Source organism: Oncorhynchus mykiss, chromosome 7 (assembly GCF_013265735.2).
Source record: "Oncorhynchus mykiss isolate Arlee chromosome 7, USDA_OmykA_1.1, whole genome shotgun sequence".
NCBI lineage: Eukaryota > Metazoa > Chordata > Actinopteri > Salmoniformes > Salmonidae > Oncorhynchus > Oncorhynchus mykiss.
The window spans coordinates 49,472,566-49,493,150 of record NC_048571.1 but is presented as its reverse complement, the minus strand read 5'-3'; the positions used below and the strand labels follow the sequence as shown (position 1 = coordinate 49,493,150).

The 20,585-nt window shown below is 41.7% G+C and overlaps 1 protein-coding gene across 2 annotated transcripts; it reads right to left on the bottom strand.

The window, feature by feature from the left end:
- Nucleotides 1–5,267: 5,267 nt before the first annotated feature.
- Nucleotides 5,268–19,625, bottom strand: LOC110527957 (NEDD8-activating enzyme E1 catalytic subunit). 2 transcript variants are annotated; one of them, XM_021609606.2, is made up of 18 exons: nucleotides 19,485–19,598; nucleotides 19,316–19,354; nucleotides 18,542–18,662; nucleotides 18,256–18,336; nucleotides 17,893–17,975; nucleotides 16,206–16,286; nucleotides 15,826–15,869; nucleotides 15,651–15,715; nucleotides 15,288–15,443; nucleotides 15,084–15,186; nucleotides 11,742–11,855; nucleotides 6,899–6,952; nucleotides 6,688–6,724; nucleotides 6,505–6,586; nucleotides 6,287–6,387; nucleotides 6,102–6,165; nucleotides 5,924–5,978; nucleotides 5,268–5,758 (listed from the first exon to the last, which is right to left on the bottom strand). In XM_021609606.2, exons 1-18 carry the CDS (start codon nucleotides 19,502–19,504, stop codon nucleotides 5,670–5,672), a joined length of 1,389 nt encoding a protein of 462 aa, XP_021465281.1. In that variant the 5' UTR covers nucleotides 19,505–19,598; the 3' UTR covers nucleotides 5,268–5,669. The 2 variants fall into 2 exon arrangements, with proteins under 2 accessions (XP_021465281.1, XP_021465283.1); XM_021609608.2 differs by lacking the exon at nucleotides 19,316–19,354 and having other exon boundaries at nucleotides 19,485–19,625.
- Nucleotides 19,626–20,585: the final 960 nt, after the last annotated feature.

Genomic DNA, 20,585 nt, shown 5'->3' with positions numbered 1-20,585 from the left:
AACTGCACTGTCCAATTTACAGTAGCTATTACAGTGAAAAAATACCATGCTATTGTTTGAGGAGAGTGCACAGTTATGAACTTGAAAATGTATTAATAAACCAACTTGGGCAGTCTTGATACACTATTTTGAACAGAAATGCAATGGCTCATTGGATCAGTCTAAAACTTTGCACATACACTGCTACCATCTAGTGGCCAAAATCTAAATTATGCCTGGGATAATACATTATGGCCTTTCTCTTGCATTTCAAAGATTATGGTACAAAAAAAGAAAAGATGATGTGGAATAAAAAATAAACACGTTTTTTTATTTGTATTATCTTTTACCAGATCTAATGTGATATATTCTCCTACATTAATTTCACATTTCCACAAACCTCAAAGTGTTCCCTTTCAAATGGTATCAAGAATATGCACATCCTTGCTTCAGGTCCTGAGCTACAGGCAGTTAGACTTGGGTATGTCATTTTAGGTGATTTTGTTTTTTAAAGGGTTCGATCCTTAAGAGATTGTTCTGTATTATGTCATGTTTTGTGTGGACCCCAGGAAGAGTAGCTGCTGCTTTCACAATAACTAATGGGGATCCTAATAAAAAATATATTAAAAAATAAAGAAACACACCAGAGGGATAATGTTCATATCAATCTTTTAAATAACAAAGATCTATATTTTTGGCCTAATGGCTATAGTCTGCCAGTGCAAGTCAGGCCATTACCCGAGATGCGAGTGAGTGAGAGAGAGACATTGCAGTACCAAGGTCATTTTTTCAATCAAAACAAAAATGTTGCATACCGTGCATCACTACTGTACATGTGCTCCTGATAAGGTTATGTCACGATCGTTGGAATCATACTCGGACCAACATGCAACGTGATCTGGGTTCCACATCTTTATTTAGAAATAAGTGAAACACACAACAAAACAATAAAAACTAAATGAAACATGACGACATTGGAGTGCTAACATGCAACTACACATAAACAATATCCCACAAACACAGGAGGGAAAAACAGCTACTTAAATATGATCCCCAATTAGAGACAACTACTACCAGCTGCCTCTAATTGGGAATCATACAAATCACCAACATAACAGAGCCATGTCCAGGTCTTTGGCACCCTCGGCACGTTGCTGTTAGAGATAAACTTGTGCAACCGAAGATTGCCGATGCTGCAAAGCTCTCTTGCTTCTGTCACCAGCTGGGCCACTTCAGCTTCAGACGATACGCTCGTCAACCCATCATCAACTTAAAAGTTCCTTTCTATGAACTGGATAGACTTCTCGCTGAAGCTTCCTTGTCCTTAGGCAGCAAGATGTTTGAGACCATAGTTGGCGCAACCAGGAGATGAAGTTGCGCCGAACAAGTGGACCTTCATACGATACACTGAGGGTTGAGACTCTAGATCTCCGTTCTCCCACCAAAGGAACCGTAGATAATCTTGGTCTTCTGCTTTCACATGAAAGTGGTGGAACATGCGCTCTACGTCACATATGATTGCAACTGGACCCTTATGAAAATGACAAAGGACGCCCAGCAATGTGTTTGTCAACTCTGTACCGGTAAGGAGATGGTCATTCAAGGACGTCTCTCGAAACTTAGCTGAGCAGTCAAAGACGACCCGTATCTTCCCAGGCTTTTGTGGGTGATAAACCCCATGGTGCGGGATGTACCATACAGGATGCTTGTTAATTTCCTCTTTGGAGACTTTCTCAGCATCTCCACAAGCTGTGGTCTCTTCCATGAATGCTGTGTAGTCCTTGTAGTACTGATTGTCTCTCCTTAGCCTCCTTTCCAGGCACTTGAGACGGTGAACTGCACATGTTTTATTGTTCGGCAGATTGGGTCTTTCTTCCTTAAACGGCAGCGGCATCTCGTAATGTCCATTGTCCTTGCGTCTGATGCCCGCTTTCATTTTTTCAGGAACAGGATATCATCTTGAGATATGTGGTCCTCTTCTGCAGCTCTCTCGTTGAAGTCGGATTCAAGCGTCTTGATAATGTCCAGTGCTGTGATTACCTCTCTTACGCATGTTCTACAAACATAGTGTACTTGATTTGTGAGGTTGGAAAAAGATTGAAGGCTTGGCATCACCTGTTTAACGATAACCCGATGACTCACTCCAATAGCGTCGCCACAGTCGATACATGGGTTTCCATAGCCGACTATGCTCCAGCCAAGGTCTGTTCTCTGAGCAAAAGTCTGATTTCCCTTACCAGACACAATTTCTCTTGGAAGAAGAGCCTGGGAGCAGTTGTAGCCAATTAAGAGACCGACATCTCCTCTGCAATGTGTTCAAGATGAGACCATGCTCTTGCAGTCTCTGGAGTAGGAATATGATCTCTGTTTGCAGGAATAAACTCTCTTGAGTAGGTTGTTGGCAGAGGGATTTTCTTCTCCAAGTAAAACCATCTAACCTGCAAACCAGACAGCTTCTGGCAGGGCACGCTGGTATTCCTTGAAGCCATTGTAGAGTTTCAGTTGGACTGGCTCCTTCATTGTATTGAGAGCTTTTGTTGTCTCTTCAAGGATAAAAGTGGTGTCGCTCTGGGTGTCAAGAAATGCATACACAAGAACTTCACGATCTGGCTCGCTTGTGGTTGACACCCATACTGGAATGATTGTGGAGGTGTGAGTATTGTTAATGTCCCTTACGACTCTGTTAGATATGGCCTCACTTGACGCTCTTGTCCCCTTATCTTGTGGGGGCTCTGTCTTCCTATCCCTTAACCTTTCTTTAGTACGATCTTCGTGCAGGCAGGATGGATGCCTCCTCTGACACGTGTCGTGGGTGTTCCTGTTATCACAATCTTTCGAGCGATGCCCAGGCCTTAATTTCTTTGGGATAGGGGGCAGCATTTTCACTTTTGGATGAAAAGCGTGCCCAGAGTAAACTGCCTTCTACTCAGTCCCAGATGCTAATATATGCATATTAGTAGTAGTATTGGATAGAAAACATTCTGAAGTTTCCAAAACTGTTTGAATGATGTATGTGAGTATAACAGAACTCATATGGCAGGCAAAAACCTGAGAAAAAAATCCAAACAGGAAGTGGGAAATCTGAGGTTTGTAATTTTTAAACTCAGCCCCTATTGAAGTTACAGTGGGATATTGGTTATGTTGCACTTCCTAAGGCTTCCACTAGATGTCAAACGTTTTTAGAAACTTGTTTGAAACTTCTACTGTGAAGTGGGGCCGAATGAGAGGGGCATGAGTCAGAGGTCTGGCAGCAGCCTCGATCTCAGTCACGCGCATTCACATGAGAGGTAGCTCTCGTTCTATTGCTTTTCTACAGGCAATGGAATTCTCCGGTTGGAACATTATTGAACATTTATGATAAAAACATCCTAAAGATTGATTCTATACATAGTTTGATATGTTTCTACGACCAGTAATATAACTTTTTGGAATTTTCGTCCGACCTTTCCGCTGGAAGTTGCACGCTCGTTTGGATTTGTTTACCAAACACCCTAACAAAAGGAGGTATCTGGACATAAATTATTAACTTTATCGAACAAATCAAACATTTATTGTGTGACTGGGATTCCTGGGAGTACATTCTGATGAAGATCACCAAAGGTAATATTTACAATGCTATTTCTGACTAATGTTGACTGCGCAACATGGCAGATATTTCTTTTGGCTGTTTTGGGCTCTGAGTGCCGTACTCAGTTTTTTTTTTAATCTGACACAGCGGTTGCATGAAGGAGCAGTTTATCTAAAGTTCCATGCATAACACTTGAATTGTCATCAACATTTATAATGAGTATTTCTGTGAATTGATGTTGCTCTCTGCAAAATAACTGCATGTTTTGGAACTACTGAACATAACACACCAATGTAAAATGAGAGTTTTGGATATAAATATGCACTTTATCGAACAAAACATACATGTATTGTGTAACATGAAGTCCTATGAGTGTCATCTGATGAAGATCATCAAAGGTTAGTGATTCATTTTATCTCTATTTGTGCTTTTTGTGACTCCTCTCTTTGGCTGGAAAAATGGCTGGGTTTTTCTGTGACTTGGTGGTGATCTAACATTGTTTGTGGAGCTTTCGCTGTAAAGCATTTTTGAAATCAGACAATGTGGCTGGATTAACGAGAATTGTATCTTTAAAATGGTGCCTTATACTTGTATGTTTGAGAAATTAGATTTATGAGATTTCTGTTGATTTTTTGGTGGGCTTATCCATGAATTTCCAGCATTTGTGGAGACTGTGACCTGACTTCTCACAAAAGACACAACTAGTAACAGTATCTTTCTCATCAGAGTTAGTTGCTAATACCTTTGCTCCGGGGCTTTGAGTCCTTGGCGTCTTAGGTTTTCCATCTTCGCTTGGTTTCAGAGCATGAAGGGATGTTACAGGATTGCAAGAGATCTTTGCTTCTCTCGTGAGAAACTTCACAAACTGACTGAAACTTGGAAAGGTCTCAGTTTCTTCTAAGATGTCTATGACCTTTCTATTCCATCTTGGAGTTAGCCAATCTGGACGTTTAGCGAGGATCTTTTGGTTTTCATTACAGTCATTAAGCACCTCCAGGCCCTTATTCTGAGACATAGCAGCCTCAGAGCTGCGAAGAAAGTCTACAAGGTCTCTAAGTTCAAGACTGTTCTTGGATCCTATCTTAGGCCGTGCATTGAGCTTATCTCTGAAGGACTTGACATTGGCAGCATTTCGTTTCTTGAGCACTTCTAGACGCTCTAACTCTCTACGCTTGTCTTCTAGCGTCCTTCGCCTGGCAGCATTTTCTACCTCTAACTTGACTCGCAGCCTAGCTTCTTCTAAGCTGCGTTTCACAGCCTCAGCTTCTTGCTCCGCTGTCCTCTTCTTAACTTCATCTTCGAGTCTCTGAAGCTCTTTTAGTTGGCGTTCTTGCTTAACCATTACTTATAAAGCTGCTTGGTTAGCAGCAACTTCCGCCGCAGCCTCTTGTCTCTTGACAGATGACACGCTTGAGCGTCTGGAGTTGACCTTTGAGTTGCTTTGAGACTGGGAGGACTGGCAAATATTCAGAAAATACATGTATATTTATTGGAGTAGTACCTTCTTCACAATAAAGCTTAAAACTGTGCATGCACCAATTAAACAACTTGGAAGTATAATTATTACTGGGTACAGACATCAAATGTTCTGTGTAAATTGCAGAGTCAGTACATTCATTAACACTACAATATTTGCACAATAACATAATGGATATACAACAAGGAAAACAATTTGCCCACTCAGCCTGAAGTCTCAGTCATAACTAACACAGAAGACATGTATTGTACAGGAAAACATTTATTCCGGTTGTGTCTGGGTGAAATGAAAATAAATTAAACTCACAAGAAACTATAAGAGAAATCAATTTAAATATGGTACTGTTTTTTTCTCCAGTGTAAGAGAGCTTGAGAGGTTGCAGTGCATATAACGCAAATGCATCACAAACAGTTGCAGATATGATCAAATATGACAGTGGAGTAGTTTGGCTTTCCACAACCAAATGCATTCATAGACTTGAGTCTATAAGTATGTCAGAGAACTGGATATGAAATACATTTATTTACATATTCACTTAAATACACTGTAAAACTTCATGTTTACATGTTTCAAATACTCGGTACTCTGTTAGAAAAGTAATAACAAAGACGTCTGGTGTTTGATGTTGGGGAGAACATGCTGGTCCTAAGAGGTAAAGCTGAGTTTGAAGAGCAGAGTCTGGGGAGTGGTGACATCAGCTACGGCCAGCTCCTGCCCATCTAACAGACCCAGCTCTGGGGAAAAAATGTTAATTACAAGAATGAGTCCAACCACAAAGAGGACTAGAAGCACACACTATAGACAGTAATGAAGGCTGGGTAAGCATAATGTCATCAATATGAAACACTATTAAACCTGTATCAAACCTACATGGCATATATTACAATTAGGGACCTCACCTTTCAGTGACTTGCTCAGATTGGGGCGTGTCCTCTGTTCAATTGACGCGACAGTCTGTCAAAACAAAATATGAGTCAATAGCCAGCCAACCACTTGTATGCCTGCTCAAGACTATTATTTTCACCATGATCAGAACAAAAAACGTTACATATTGCATATCAAAATGTGAAAATTCACCTGCAAATACAATGTTTTATTTTTTCCTTCCAATGTCGCAGTGATGGCTGGAGATTTCATTTGTCTGAAAAATGTACAGTTGTGAGTGTCATTATGACCAAGACGCAGTCCAAACTACTGTATAATATCACATTGGGGGTCACAGAATTCAGGAAACATAACACCTACGTGGCAGGTGAACTTACAGAGAAGCGTTTTCAGTCAGGTAATCGAGCACCTCCTGGAGCTTGGCTGAGGGAGAGAAGTGCAGGTCCTGGGGGACTTGGCTGCAGGATGAACAGTTCTCCTGACATTTCAAACAAATATAGAGGTATTAGACAAAAATGTATTACCAGTTACCTTTCATCATACCATTGTTAACCTGAAAGCTGTACACAGAAATCCCAGTACACAGAAAACCCACCTTTCGCTCTGCCTCAAATGTATAGGTATACAGACCATCAACGTCATTGAACACCATGTAGTTGTTCAGAGGAATGTAGGCACTGCAGACAAAGCGGAAAGTCATGAAGCTGTTGTGAAATGCATATGCACTTCCATGTACTTATGGACTGGTTTAGTAGTAAATCAGCAATTGAAAACTCACCTTGATGCTATTTTGAAGACCTCCGTGGCACAAGCAGCTAAAATGGGGTCAAAAAGTAATTAGCTAAAGACATTTCTATTTACTAATAGTAAATACAGAAAGTCCTATCACAATGCTGCCTAATGTTTAATCTAGCTCGTAAAACCCTTTATGCACAAATAAAACTAGCCAAATAAAAAGTTGACATTTCCTTTAGTGTATACTCATTTACCAGCAATGACTGCATTTGTGGACGCCACAGCCGGGATGATCCTCTTTACAACACCTGTAGCACGTGAACAAAAAGAAAACATTCACTGTGACAATACTACCGGTCAACATTTTTAGAACACCTACTCATTCAAGGGTTTTTCTTAATGTTGACTGCTCAAAAAAAATAAGGGGAACACTTGTAACTCAATGGGGAACAATGTAACTCCAAGTCAATCACACTTCTGTGAAATCCAACTGTCCACTTAGGAAGCAACACTGATTGACAATAAATTCACATGCTGTTGTGCAAATGGAATAGACAACAGGTGGAAATTATAGGCAATTAGAAAGACACCCCTAATAAAGGAGTGGTTCTGCAGGTGGTGACCACAGACCACTTCTCAGTTCCTATGCTTCCTGGCTGATGTTTTGGTCACCTTTGAATGCTGGCGGTGCTTTCACTCTAGTGGTAGCATGAGATGGAGTCTACAACCCACACAAGTGGCTCAGGTAGTGCAGCTCATCCAGGATGGCACATCAATGCGAGCTGTGGCAAGAAGGTTTGCTGTGTCTGTCAGCGTAGTGTCCAGAGCATGGAGGCGCTACCAGGACAGGCCAGTACATCAGGAGACGTGGAGGAGGCCGTAGGAGGGCAACAACCCAGCAGCAGGACCGCTACCGCCGCCTTTGTGCAAGGAGGAGCAGGAGGAGCACTGCCAGAGCCCTGCAAAATGACCTCCAGCAGGCCACAAATGTGCATGTGTCTGCTCAAACGGTCAGAAACAGACTCCATGAGGGTGGTATGAGGGCCCGACATCCACAGGTGGGGGTTGTGCTTACAGCCCAACACCGTGCAGGACGTTTGGCATTTGCCAGAGAACACCAAGATTGGCAAATTCGCCACTGGCGCCCTGTGCTCTTCACAGATGAAAGCAGGTTCACACTGAGCACATGTGACAGACGTGACAGTCTGGAGACGCCGTGGAAAACGTTCTGCTGCCTGCAACATCCTCCAGCATGACCGGTTTGGCGGTGGGTCAGTCATGGTGTAGGGTGGCATTTCTTTGGGGGACCGCACAGCCCTCCATGTGCTCGCCAGAGGTAGCCTGACTGCCATTAGGTACCGAGATGAGATCCTCAGACCCCTTGTGAGACCATATGCTGGTGTGGTAGGCCCTGGGTTCCTCCTAATGCAAGACAATGCTAGACCTCATGTGGCTGGAGTGTGTCAGCAGTTCCTGCAAGAGGAAGGCATTGATGCTATGGACTGGCCCGCCCGTTCCCCAGACCTGAATCCAATTGAGCACATCTGGGACATCATGTCTCGCTCCATCCACCAATGCCACGTTGCACCACAGACTGTCCAGAAGTTGGCGGATGCTTTAGTCCAGTTCTGGGAGGAGATCCCTCAGGAGACCATCCACCACCTCATCAGGAGCATGCCCAGGTGTTGTAGGGAGGTCATACAGGCACGTGGAGGCCACACACACTACAGAGCCTCATTTTGACTTGTTTTAAGGACATTACATCAAAGTTGGATCAGCCTGTAGTGTGGTTTTCCACTTTAATTTTGAGTGTGACTCCAAATCCAGACCTCCATGGGTTGATAAATTTGATTTCCATTGATCATTTTTGTGTGATTTTGTTGTCAGCACATTCAACTATGTAAAGTAAAAAGTATTTAATAAAAATATTTAATTCATTCAGATTTAGGATGTGTTATTTTAGTGTTCCCTTTATTTTTTTGAGCAGTGCATTTACTATTTTCTACATTGTAGAATAACAGTGAAAACATCAAAACCATGAAATGGTAAACAAATCAAAATATATTGGTCCTATAAGAGCTCTTTGTCACTGTTCTGACAAAAACTCACACTCATTCTTATGTTTAACAAATGTATCATATAGTGTGTGTGTGTGTGGCAGGCTTACAACGATGGCAAAAAACAACATTTGAGAGTGCCCTGACCCTGGTGCTAGAAGGGGTACGCAGCTGGAGGTTGCATGTTTGAAGGGGTACGGGACTATGAAGGGGTATCAGAGTTTCTCTGTGGAGATGGGAGAACCTTCCAGAAGGACAACCATCTATGCAGCACTCTACCAATCAGGCCTTTTGGTATAGTGGCCAGACAGAAGCCACTCCTCAGTAAAAGACACATGACAGCCCACTTGGAGTCTGCCAAAAGGCTCCTAAAGGACTCTCAGACCATGAGAAACAAGATTCTCTGGTCTGATGAAACCAAGATGGAACTTTTTGGTCTGAATGCCAAGCACCACATCTGGAGGAAACCTGGCACCATCCCTACGGTGAAGCATGGTGGTGTCAGCATCATGCTGTGGGGATGTTTTTCAGCAGCAGGGACAGGGAGACTAGTCAGGATTGAGGGAAAGATTAACGGAAGCAAAGTACAGAGAGATCCTTGATGAAAACCTGCTCCAGAGCTCTCAGGACCTCAGACTGGGGCAAAGGTTCACCTTCCAAAAGGACAACGACACTAGACACACAGTCAATACAATGCAAGAGTGGCCTCAGGACAAGTCTCTGAATGTCCTTAAGAGGCCCAGACAGAGCCCGGACTTGAACCCGATCTAACATCTGTGGAGAAACCTGAAAATAGCTGTGCAGCGACGCTCCCAATCCAACCTGACAGCCCTTGAGATGATCTGCAGAGAAGAATGGGAGAAACTCCCCAAATACAGGTGTGCCAAGCTTTTAGCGTCACACCCAAGAAGACTCAAGGCTGTAATCGCTGCCAAAGGTGCTTTAACAAAGTACTGAGTAAAGGTTTTTGTTTTTCTTTGTCATTATGGGGTATTGTGTGTAGATTGAGGGGGGGAAATAAATTAAGGTATTTTAGAAAAAGGCTGTAGCGTAACAAAATGTGGAAAAAGTCAAGGGGTTTGAATACTTTCCGAATGCACTGAATATACAGGCTTATTATCTAGTAATCTATTTCTCTTGTTATTAGGTCATTTATTCCTCTCTTTTGGTTTACCAGAATATACCGTTAGACATTAGCTTTCAGCTCAAGTAGACTATTTGTAGGTCTAGGTTTTGATTATCAGGTCAGTCTCACTGTGCATGCTGCAGATGCATCAACTACTGCTGAACAATTTCAGTAGGACATTCGGCTACTTAGATAATGTGGGTACGTCGCCAATGTTAGTTGTGGTTTTGGGGGATCGTTAGTAATACTGTATGTTATGCTATGTAATGGTACTGTATGTCATGGCTGAGCTGTGCTGCTCTGCAGCAGTCTACTGTATGGTCTTCGATCTGTGCAATGTCTTCTGTTATATAACCACGTCTTTTCTATTCAAATTTCAGGAGGGCGAATGTGTCTTATGTTCCAATAGCAGGGGTTCAGTTCATATTGAGAGTTAGGACCTTTCAGCATGCAGTCTGCTCAATAATCCATCTGTCTGCCTATTCTTCATGGCCAAGGAGAGGCAACAAACATGCATATCAGTATCGCTCCTCTCTCTCAGTAGCACAAGTTTGAGTTCACATTAAGGCAACGGTGTTGGGTTTACATTATGCTGTTCCAGTGGCGGTCCGTATGATGGCATTAGGGGTACTTCAGTATGATTAAACTAAATGTTCTTTCCCTTCAATCTTGCATGATCTCTTAAGTTCTGTTTGCATTACGGAGTCTCATATGTGGAACATTGTCGTCATCATCAGAACTAACACTGCTTTGTCCTCTCATGTTGTGCTGCCTGCATGCTGAGCACGGGCAGCACCTGGCGAACGTCTGTTCAACATTGATGCTGGCAACCAATGACAAGATACTGGAACTCATCACGGTTCTGGTTCCTTCGTCAGCACTGAGGGATAGCTCTGAGTTATAGGCCGTCCAATTCTGCATCGGCACCGCTACGGGTTCTCAATTGATCCCAGCTTCACTCTGATCCTCTGCTGCTACAATGCATTGCTTCTGAGCTTGTGAAACATACATGAGTTTGTGCAGTATTCTTGCTCCCACCCCAGCCTCCACCTGTTAGGTTCCCTGTTCCTGTTAGGGGGATTGGTATAGCTTACCGCACTCACTGCTCGTAGGCTATATTTTATATGGCTGCTTTACTCAGGCAGTGAGTTACCCTGAAGGAGCAGAGCCTATATCGCCAAGACATGCATTATTCATTGCTGAATAAATGGATGAGCATATTTCTACGCAGCGTTTTCTTTCTGAAATGAAACGTTCTGTTTTCCTTATCTTAATCATTGTAATGGAATGCTTGAATAATATAGGACTAAAATAAGATGTAGACTTTCACTTCTCTTCATGAAGATTAAATGGATATGGGTGTACAGGTCTGAGTAAAAAAAAATGTTTTATAGCCTACCGCCATCGTGTGTTCTCTCTTGATTCAAACTCCCTGTGCGTTCAATTGGCTGCTTTATTTAGCATTACATGTTAAAGTTACATTACATGTTAAAGCTATTAGTATAAGAAATGCCCCCCCCTCCACCGATTAAGCTTTTGTGGGACTACAAGAGCTAAGGGGTGATTTTTAAAGGAGAGGCCAGGGGAGCACAGGTGAGTATTGCGCAAGAGACAGAGGCTATAAGTTTGAAGCTAATGCATAACCCATCATTCCTTAGCTAAATATACAGCTAATACTCTATTGAATTTATTACCTGAAAGAGGTAGGCTAAGACATTGAGAGATATATAACGATCTTGAACAGGATGATCTATTTTTAATGCAATTTGAATGGAATTGACTAAGAGAAAGATATGGAGTGGGTTTAAGCATGAAATCTCAGTAACCCGTTTCCCGGTATTCAACCCTAGTCAGATCCTTATGGAGGTCCAAGAATAGGAGCACAATTCAGTATTGCAGAATGTGTGTTCTCACCCTGGGTGAGTCTGTAGGTGACTCCTGTGATGCTGAACTCTGCTGCCCGCTCCTGAGACTTCTGGTACACCCACTGGATGTGCTCCGGGTCATCTGCGTCCAGCCCCACACCATCTGACAATACAACACACAATCAGGATGGAAATGTTAAGGGATCTTCATGTACAGTTGCAAAAAAAAGTATGTGAACCCTTTGGAATTACCTGGATTTCTACATAAATTGGTCATCAAAATGTGATCTGATCTTCCTCTAAGTCACAACAATAGACAAACATAGTGTGCTTAAACTAATAACACACAAATTATTGTATTTTTCTTGTCTATATTGAATACATCATTTAAACATTCAGAGTGTAGGTTGGAAAACGTATGTGAACCCCTAGGCTAATGACTTCTCCAAAAGCTAATTGGAGCCAGAACTCCGACAACCTGGAGTCCAATCAATGAGAAGAGATTGGAGATGTTGGTTAGAGCTGCCCTGCAATATAAAAAACACTCACAAAATGTGAGTTTGTTATTCACATAAAGCATTGCCTGATGTGAACCATGTCTCGAACAAAACAGATCTCAGAAGACCTAAGATTAAGAATTGGGTTAAGGGTTACAAAAGTATCTATAAAAGCCTTGATGTTCATCAGTCCATGGTAGGACAAATTGTCTATAAATGGAGAAAGTTCAGCACTGTTGCTACTCTCCCTAGGAGTGGCCATCCTGCAAAGATGACTGCAAGAGCACAACACAGAACTCAATGAGGTTAATAAGAATCCTAGAGTGTCAGCTAAAGGCTTACAGAAATCTTTGGAACATGCTAACATCTCTGTTAGAATGGCCGATTAATTAGGGCCGATTTCAAGTTTTCATAACAATCGGAAATCTGTATTTTTGGGCGCCGATTTTTTATTTATTTAATTTTACACCTTTATTTAACTAGGCAAGTCAGTTAAGAAAGACAGATTTTCACATTGTCAGCTCGGGGGATCCAATCTTGCAACCTTACAGTTAACTAGTCCAACGCAATAACAACCTGCCTCTCTCTCGTTGCACTCCACAAGGAGACTGACTGCCTGTTACGCAAATGCAGTAAGCCAAGGTAAGTTGCTAGCTAGCATTAAACGTATCTTATAAAAAACAATCAATCATAATCACTAGTTAACTACACATGGTTGATGATATTACTAGATGTTATCTAGCGTCTCCTGTGTTGCATATAATCTGACTGAGCATACAAGTATCTAAGTATCTGACTGAGCGGTGGTAGGCAGAAGCAGGCGCGTAAACATTCATTCAAACAGCACTTTCGTGCGTTTTGCCAGCAGCTCTTCATTGTGCGTCAAGCATTGCGCTGTTTATGACTTCAAACCTATCAACTCCCGAGATGAGGCTGGTGTGACCGAAGTGAAATGGCTGGCTAGTTAGCGCTTGCTAATAGTGTTTCAAACTTCACTCGCTCTGAGCCTTGGGGTGGTTGTTTCCCTTGCTCTGCATGGGTAACGCTGCTTCGATGTGGTGGCTGTTGTCGTCGTGTTGCTGGTTCGAGCCGAGAGGGACGGAAGCTATACTGTTACACTGGCAATACTAAAGTGCCTTTAAGAACATCCAATAGTCAAAGGTTAATGAAATACAAATGGTATAGAGGGAAATAGTCCTATAATAACTACAACCTAAAACTTCTTACCTGGGAATATTGAAGACTCATGTTAAAAGGAACCACCAACTTTCATATGTTCTCATGTTCTGAGCAAGGAACTGAAACGTTAGTTTTCTTACATAGCACATATTGCACTTTTACGTTCTTCGCCAACACTTTGTTTTTGAATTATTTAAACCCCATTGAACATGTTTCATTATCTACTTGAGGCTAAATTGATTTTATTGACGTATTATATTAAGTCAAAATAAGTGTTAATTCAGTATTGTTGTAATTGTCATTATTACAAATACATTTAAAAAAAAATAATAATAAATCGGCCGATTAATCGGATTCGGCCTTTTTGGTCCTCCAATAAATCGGTATCGGCGTTGAAAAATCATAAATCGGTCCACCTCTAATCTCTGTTGATGAGTTTACAATATGTAAAACACTAAACAAGAATGGTGTTCATGGGAGGACATCACGGAAGCCACTACTGTCCAAAAGAACATAGCTGCACATCTGAAGTATGCAAAAGAGCACCTGAATGTTCCACAGCACTACTGGCAAAATATTGTGTGGACAGATGAAACTAAAGTTGAGCTGATTGGAAGGAAGGAACACACAACACTATGTGTGGAGAAAAAAAGGCACAGCACACCAACATCAAAACCTCATCTCTACAGTAACATATGGCGGAGGGAGCATCATGGTTTGGGCCTGATTTGCTGCCTCAGGGCCTGGACAGCTTGCTACAGTATCATCTACGGAAAAATGAATTCCCATGTTTATCAATACATTTTGTAGGAGAATGTAAGGCTATCTGGGGCAGGTAGCCTAGTGGTTAGAGTGTTGGACTAGTAACTGAAAGGTTGCAAGATCGAATCCCTGAGCTGACAAGGTAAAAATCTGTCGTTCTGCCCTGAACAAGGCAGTTAACCCAGGCCGTCATTGAAAATAAGAATTTGTTCTTAACTGACTTGCCTAGTTAAATAAAGGTTAAATATATATATATATTTTTTATATCTGTCCGCCAATTGAAACTCAACAGAAGTTGGGTGATACAACAGGACAACAACCCAAAACACAGAAGTAAATCAACAACAGAATGGCTTCAACAGAAGAAAATACACCTTCTGGAATGGCCCAGTCAGAGTCCTGACCACAACCCGATTGAGATGTTGTGGCATAACCGCAACATTCTAAAAATATTGCTGAACTGAAACAGTTTTGTAAAGAGGAAGGGTCCAAAATTCCTCCTGACCGTTGTGCAGGTCTGATACGCAACTACAGAAAACGTTTGGTTGAGGTTATTGCTGCCAAAGGAGTGTCAACCAGTTATTAAATCCGAGGGTTCACATACTTTTTCCAACCTGCACTATGAATGTTTACACGGTGTGTTCAATAAAGATATGAAAACGTGTAACTGTTTGTGTATTATTAGTTTAAGAAGACTGTATTTGTCTATTGTTGTGACTTAGATGAAGATCAGGTCAAATTTTATGACCAATTTATGCAGAAATCCAGGTAATTCCAAAGGGTTCACATACTTTTTCTTGTCACTGTACCTATGGCTGGTATTACTATTGAAATAAATCTGTCACTCCTTATGGAGCATTAACATATTTGAATCAAAAAATAATCTGTGAGAAAACGAAGGCACAGTAATACCTGGTCAAATAAGCATGTTAACAAGCTGATTGGGTACATACCTCCGAAGGGTTTCTCTTTAGGCCACAGCAGCATGCGGACATACTCAACACAATGTTCTGGTAACCGGGGCATGGAGGCTATCGTACACATGGGGAAGTTAATCTGAGAAAATAAATATATTTAGAGGAAGCAACACATTAGATCCCGGAATAAAAAGAATAGCCATCCTGATACATCTGGACGTAAAACAAAAGCTAGCACACCTGTGGTGGGTAAAGCTCCAGGGTGCAGTCGATGCAGGCAGTCATGCCAGGGAAGATGACCCGAGCGTTTCCCTTGAAGCCCTCTGTCCCCCCGTCAATCAGCGGGATGATGGAGCTGGGGTCCAGCACCCCGTCTTCATAAACCAGCAGAGACAGCTAGAGAGGAATGGAAAATCACACAGGGTAAATTGTGAAAAAGGCAGACCAACTGATCTCTGTTTAACAATCAGTTTTTTTTAAATATCTAATGGACTGGCTTTTTATAGATTGATCATGGAAATCTGTGCAGGACATAAGGGTACTCGAACAAGTGAGCACTAGCTTGCATTCCACTTGATCTATATTTAATTTAAGAATACATACCAACATGCCATTCATCCATCTCCTGGCGATTATGGAGTCGAGTCCACAAACTATTATGTGGAATTCTGTGTGAGGGAGACAAAACTGTAATTATTTAAAATGAAACAAAACATACAGCTAATTTGATATTTCCTATAATGAAAGAGGACGAGGATAGAAGAATCCCAGGACTTACGTCTATAAAACGACTCATCAAAGTCTTGTATTTTCTTGAAATGGCTGTGCAATTTTATAAGGATATCAGTAGATTAGGGAAGCAGGTAGCCTAGTGGTTACAGCGTTGGGCCAGTAACCGAAAGCGTCCTGATTTGAATACCCGAGCCGAAAAAGTGAAAAATCTGTCAATGTGCCCTTGAGCAAGGCACTTAAACCTAATTTGCTCCAGGGGCGCAGTACTATGGCTGATCCTGTAAAACAACACCTATCCGGGTGTATGTGAAAATTAAACTTTTTATTTTTATTAACCTGGGCTATAATAATAATGTATTATATATTATTATTATTATTATAAATCAACCCCCAAATCATCCATTTTACTTAATCTCCAAAGGATACGGGACCACGTTGCATCCTGGAATGCGTCCATTGATAAAATCCGCTGCTATGTCTGCCTTTGGCCGACCCACATCCTTCAGCCTTCAGAGATACACATACCATCCATTAGAAAAAGTACAGTGCCTTCGGAAAGTATTCAGACCCCTTGACTTTTTCCACATTTTGTTACGTTACAGCCTTATTCTAAAATTGATTCAATAGTTTTCCCCCTCATCAATCTACACATAATACACCACAATGACAAAGCAAAAACAGGTTTTTAGAAATGTTTGCAAATGTATTAAAAATAAAAACTGAAATATATAATTTACATAAGTATTCAGACCCTTAGTACTTTGTTGACGCACCTTAAGCAGCGATCACAGCCTCTCGAGTCTTCTTGGTTACAAGCTTGTCATACCTGTATTTCGGGAGTTTCTCCCATTCTTCTCTGCAGATCCTCTCAAGCTCTGCACAGCTATTTTCGAGGTCTCTCAAGAGATGTTTGATCAGGTTCAAGTCCGGGCTCTGGCTGGGCCACTCAAGGACATTCAGAGACTTGTCCCGAAGCCACTCCTGCGTTGTCTTGGCTGTGTGCTTAGGGTCATTGTCCTGTTGGAAGGTGAACCATCAAGTCTGAGGTCCTGAACACGCTGGAGCAGGTTTTCACCAAGGATATCTCTGTACTTTGCTCTGTTCATCTTTCCCTCGATCTTGACAAGTCTCGTAGTCCTTGTCGCTGAAAAACAACCCCACAGCATGATGCTGCTACCACCACCATGCTTCCAAACCTGCTGGTGCCAGGTTTCCTCCAGACATGACGCTTGGCATTCAGGCCAAAGAGTTCCATCTTGGTTTCATCAGATCCGTTTGTGTACCAATGTTGTTTCTCATGGTCTGAGAGTCCTTTAGGTGCCTTTTGGAAAACTCCAAGCGGGTTGTCATGTGCCTTTTTACTGAGGAGTAGCTTCCATCTGGACTGATTGAGTGCTGCAGTGATGGTTGCCCTCCTGAAAGGTTCTCCCATTTCCACAGAGGAACTCTGGAGCTCTTTCAGAGTTACCATCAGGTTCTAGGTCACCTCCCCCGATTGCTCAGTTTAGCCAGGCAGCCAGCTTTAGGAAGAGTCTTGGTGGTTCCAAACTTATTCCATTTAAGAATGATAGAGGCCACTGTGTTCTTGGGGACCTTCAATGCTGCAGAAATGTTTTGGTACCCTTCCCCAGATCTGTGCCTTGACACAATCCTGCCTTTGAGCACTACAGACAATTCCTTTGACCTCATGGCTTGGTTTTTGCTTATATAGACAGGTGTTTGCCTTACCAAATCATGTCCAATCAATTGAATTTACCACATGTCGACTCCAATCAAGTTGTAGAAACATCTTAAGGATGATCAATGGAAACAGGATGCACCTGAGTTCAATTTCGAGTCTCATTGCAAAGGGTCTGAATACTCATGTAAATAGGGTATTTCCCGTTTTTAAAACATTTCTAAAAACCTGTTTTTGCTTTGTCATTAAGGGGTATTGTGTGTAGATTGATGAGGTATTTAAAAAAAATCAATTTTAGAATAATGCTGTAACGTAACAAAATGTGGAAAAAGTCAAGTGGTCTGAATACTTTCCGAATGCATTGTATGTACAAAATCAACAACACCAATAATGACAAGGGATGAGTAGAAAAAAGTGAAAGGCAAATGATCTGACCTAAAGAGGAACTGTCTGTTGAGGTTGGAAACGTCAATGGTATCCATGTCAACAACGTGTATGTGACGAAAACCTGACAAGGCCTGGTCCACAGCATCCCCAAAAGATGGGAAAATGACAGAGTGAATATCTATCAGAACCAATGTTGTTATAAGTGTCCTAATTAAACTACTTAAGTAAGACTACACTGGGTATCTTTCTCCTCAAGAAATAGGCTATTCAACATTTCCATGAAAGATATGATACGCAAACTGACGGTTACTAGCAGAACAGTGTGTGCAGGTCTATCTCTCACATTGCCACTCTTTGCAAAGGGAAAACATGTTGTAGAGTAGCATGTGCATTCAAGAGATGAAATCATACCAGATCTTTGAGAAGTTCACATCCAAGGCCACCTGCTCCAATAACAAGTATTTTGCAGGTGTCTAACAAAAACTGGAGCGACTGTAAGGAAATAAGCAACAGTTCCATTAGGGTTAGGTTAATCAGTAATAAAGGAAGACATCACAGCACAATCAAAAGTATTAAGATGTGCAACTGAGCTCTGGTATGACATGAACCATGGCTTTTAGTATGAAATTATTTGCAACCCATTCAGTGCTGTTCCTTGTTTTATTTACAAACGTTGAGTATGCACTGTGATGATTACCTCTGTGCTCGGCTCAAAGTCAGGGTGAGTGAAAGGTCCTGGTCTTTCCAGAAACGTATTGATGTGGTTCCATCGTCCGTCCCATTCGCCCCCGTCTCTGCTGCCCCCATCCACCACCATCCTGGAGAGAACACAGGACAGGAGTCCAGCTAAATATGTCAGTGGGGAGACATTTGAGGAATATAAAACTTCATTATCTAATAAATGCTTTATCAATTAGAAACAGCTGCCATACATGTTTATAGCAGACATGCAAATAGCAGAGAAGCACATTGTTATTTTATAAACAATCATATGTAGAAAGTACAGTCGTGATTACCTAGCAGCAACCTTATGACATATCTTATTGTCTCATATGTTTTTTGTTTATAACTCTGTGATGGTTTAAACGTGTATCGCTGCACCTAGGGTGCCATGCTATGGAAGAAGCACAGTACCTTGACAGCCAGTAAGTGGATAGCTAGCTAGCCAACAAGCCTACACTACAGTAACTGTCTCAGCGCCTCTAGCACTGAGATGCAGTGCCTTAGACAGCTGGGCCACTCGGGAGCCCATTCAATGATTGAATCGGTTTCAAAGCAGCCATTTGTAGGGATACTATATTTTAGACCAATAACAACAGGAAATATTTACTGTAGGCTAGTTAGAACTAGCTAGCGTAGCTATATATTTATTTGGATTTAGCTGCCGTCTGAGTTATTCGAGACAGCTTTTTAATCCCTGCTCTATTCACCCTCTCAAACCTGCTGCCAGTTCTAGCAATTCATTACTAACTTCTCAGTCAGCTCCACTACTCTCCTTCTTTTCTTCTCCCTAAAAAGAGAGAATAAAAGAAGGTTCATTCATGCTTTGCTTTCAGCAGGTAACCAGTTAATGGGATGTGAAAGCATCGTTCGGGCAGTTAACGGCTATGTCTTGCTTGTTTACTTCTGCAGCTACTTACGGCTCGTCCGTATCCGCCATTTTCGTGCCCAGGAAGACAAATAGCTACCCACAATGCATTGCTCAGACACCGGAGTGGGATGGACAATGCAATCCGAGATCCTTGGGACGTCCCTACCATAAACCCTAACCTTAAAATAAGAAATTCTAAATGATTTATACTTTTACTTTTGATTTAAGTACATTTAAAACCAACTACGTTTAGACTATTACTCAATTAGTATTTTACTGGGTGACTTTCCTTTGAGTAATTTTCTTTAAAAGGTATCATTACTTTTACAAAAGTATGAAAAGGGGGTACTTTCTCCACCACTGCTGATGGCTTCAACGTTTGTGGTTACTGGCTACAAAATTGAGTACGGACCAAAACGTGCACGTTCGAGTTGCGTCAGGACAACTGTAGCATTTTAGCTAAACCTAACCCTTAACCTACATTCCACGTTATTTCTCCTAATCTGCTACTTTAATTATTCAAACCTACTCCGTTAGTTCTCCTAACCTGTTATGTAAAGTCTGGTCATCAGTATTGAGAAACCAATAGTAGGCCTTTCATCTGTGTAAAACTAAAACGTGCACCAAGGGTGGAGGCGGCGCCCAAGACCGAGATTTGGAAACCGAGATCGAGACTAGAACCCCTTGGGAAAGCCTTTATTCACCATGATACCAGTAGGTGGTAGTATATACAATGAAATGACAGAGAGAAACTCGTGGAAGATCAAACATATTGAATAAGGGTAGGCCGAGTACACAAAAAGCAAACATGTATTTCAAGTACCCTGTTTGCCGTTCTCTTTCACTTTCATGTTCTATGTAACGTTTTACTTCTAATTGTGGTTCTTTTGTAACTACGTTTCTTTGGTCCCACGTGTTGGATGGATGGTGGTTTAATAATGGCAAAGAAGGTGAATGTGACTCATTGGTAATTACTTGATAATTACACTGCTGAGGGAACAGCTCTTTAAGATTAGCAATTACCCATAAAACCAGTTAACAGTCTCAGAGGGGATGGGAAAATAGCCTGTCTGAAGTACATTTCTGTTCAAGAAGAAATAGTCCTTGAGAGTGGCAATTAATGTCAGTTGTCCTTATTGGCCTGGATGCA

Coding starts and splice junctions, on each gene's coding strand:
- LOC110527957 (XM_021609606.2), bottom strand. CDS start 19,504: ATGGCGGATACGGACGAGCC. Junction 15,716..15,825: donor TGATGAGTCGTTTTATAGAC/GTAAGTCCTGGG, acceptor TCCCTCACACAG/AATTCCACATAATAGTTTGT. Junction 6,388..6,504: donor CATTTGAGGCAGAGCGAAAG/GTGGGTTTTCTG, acceptor TTGAAATGTCAG/GAGAACTGTTCATCCTGCAG.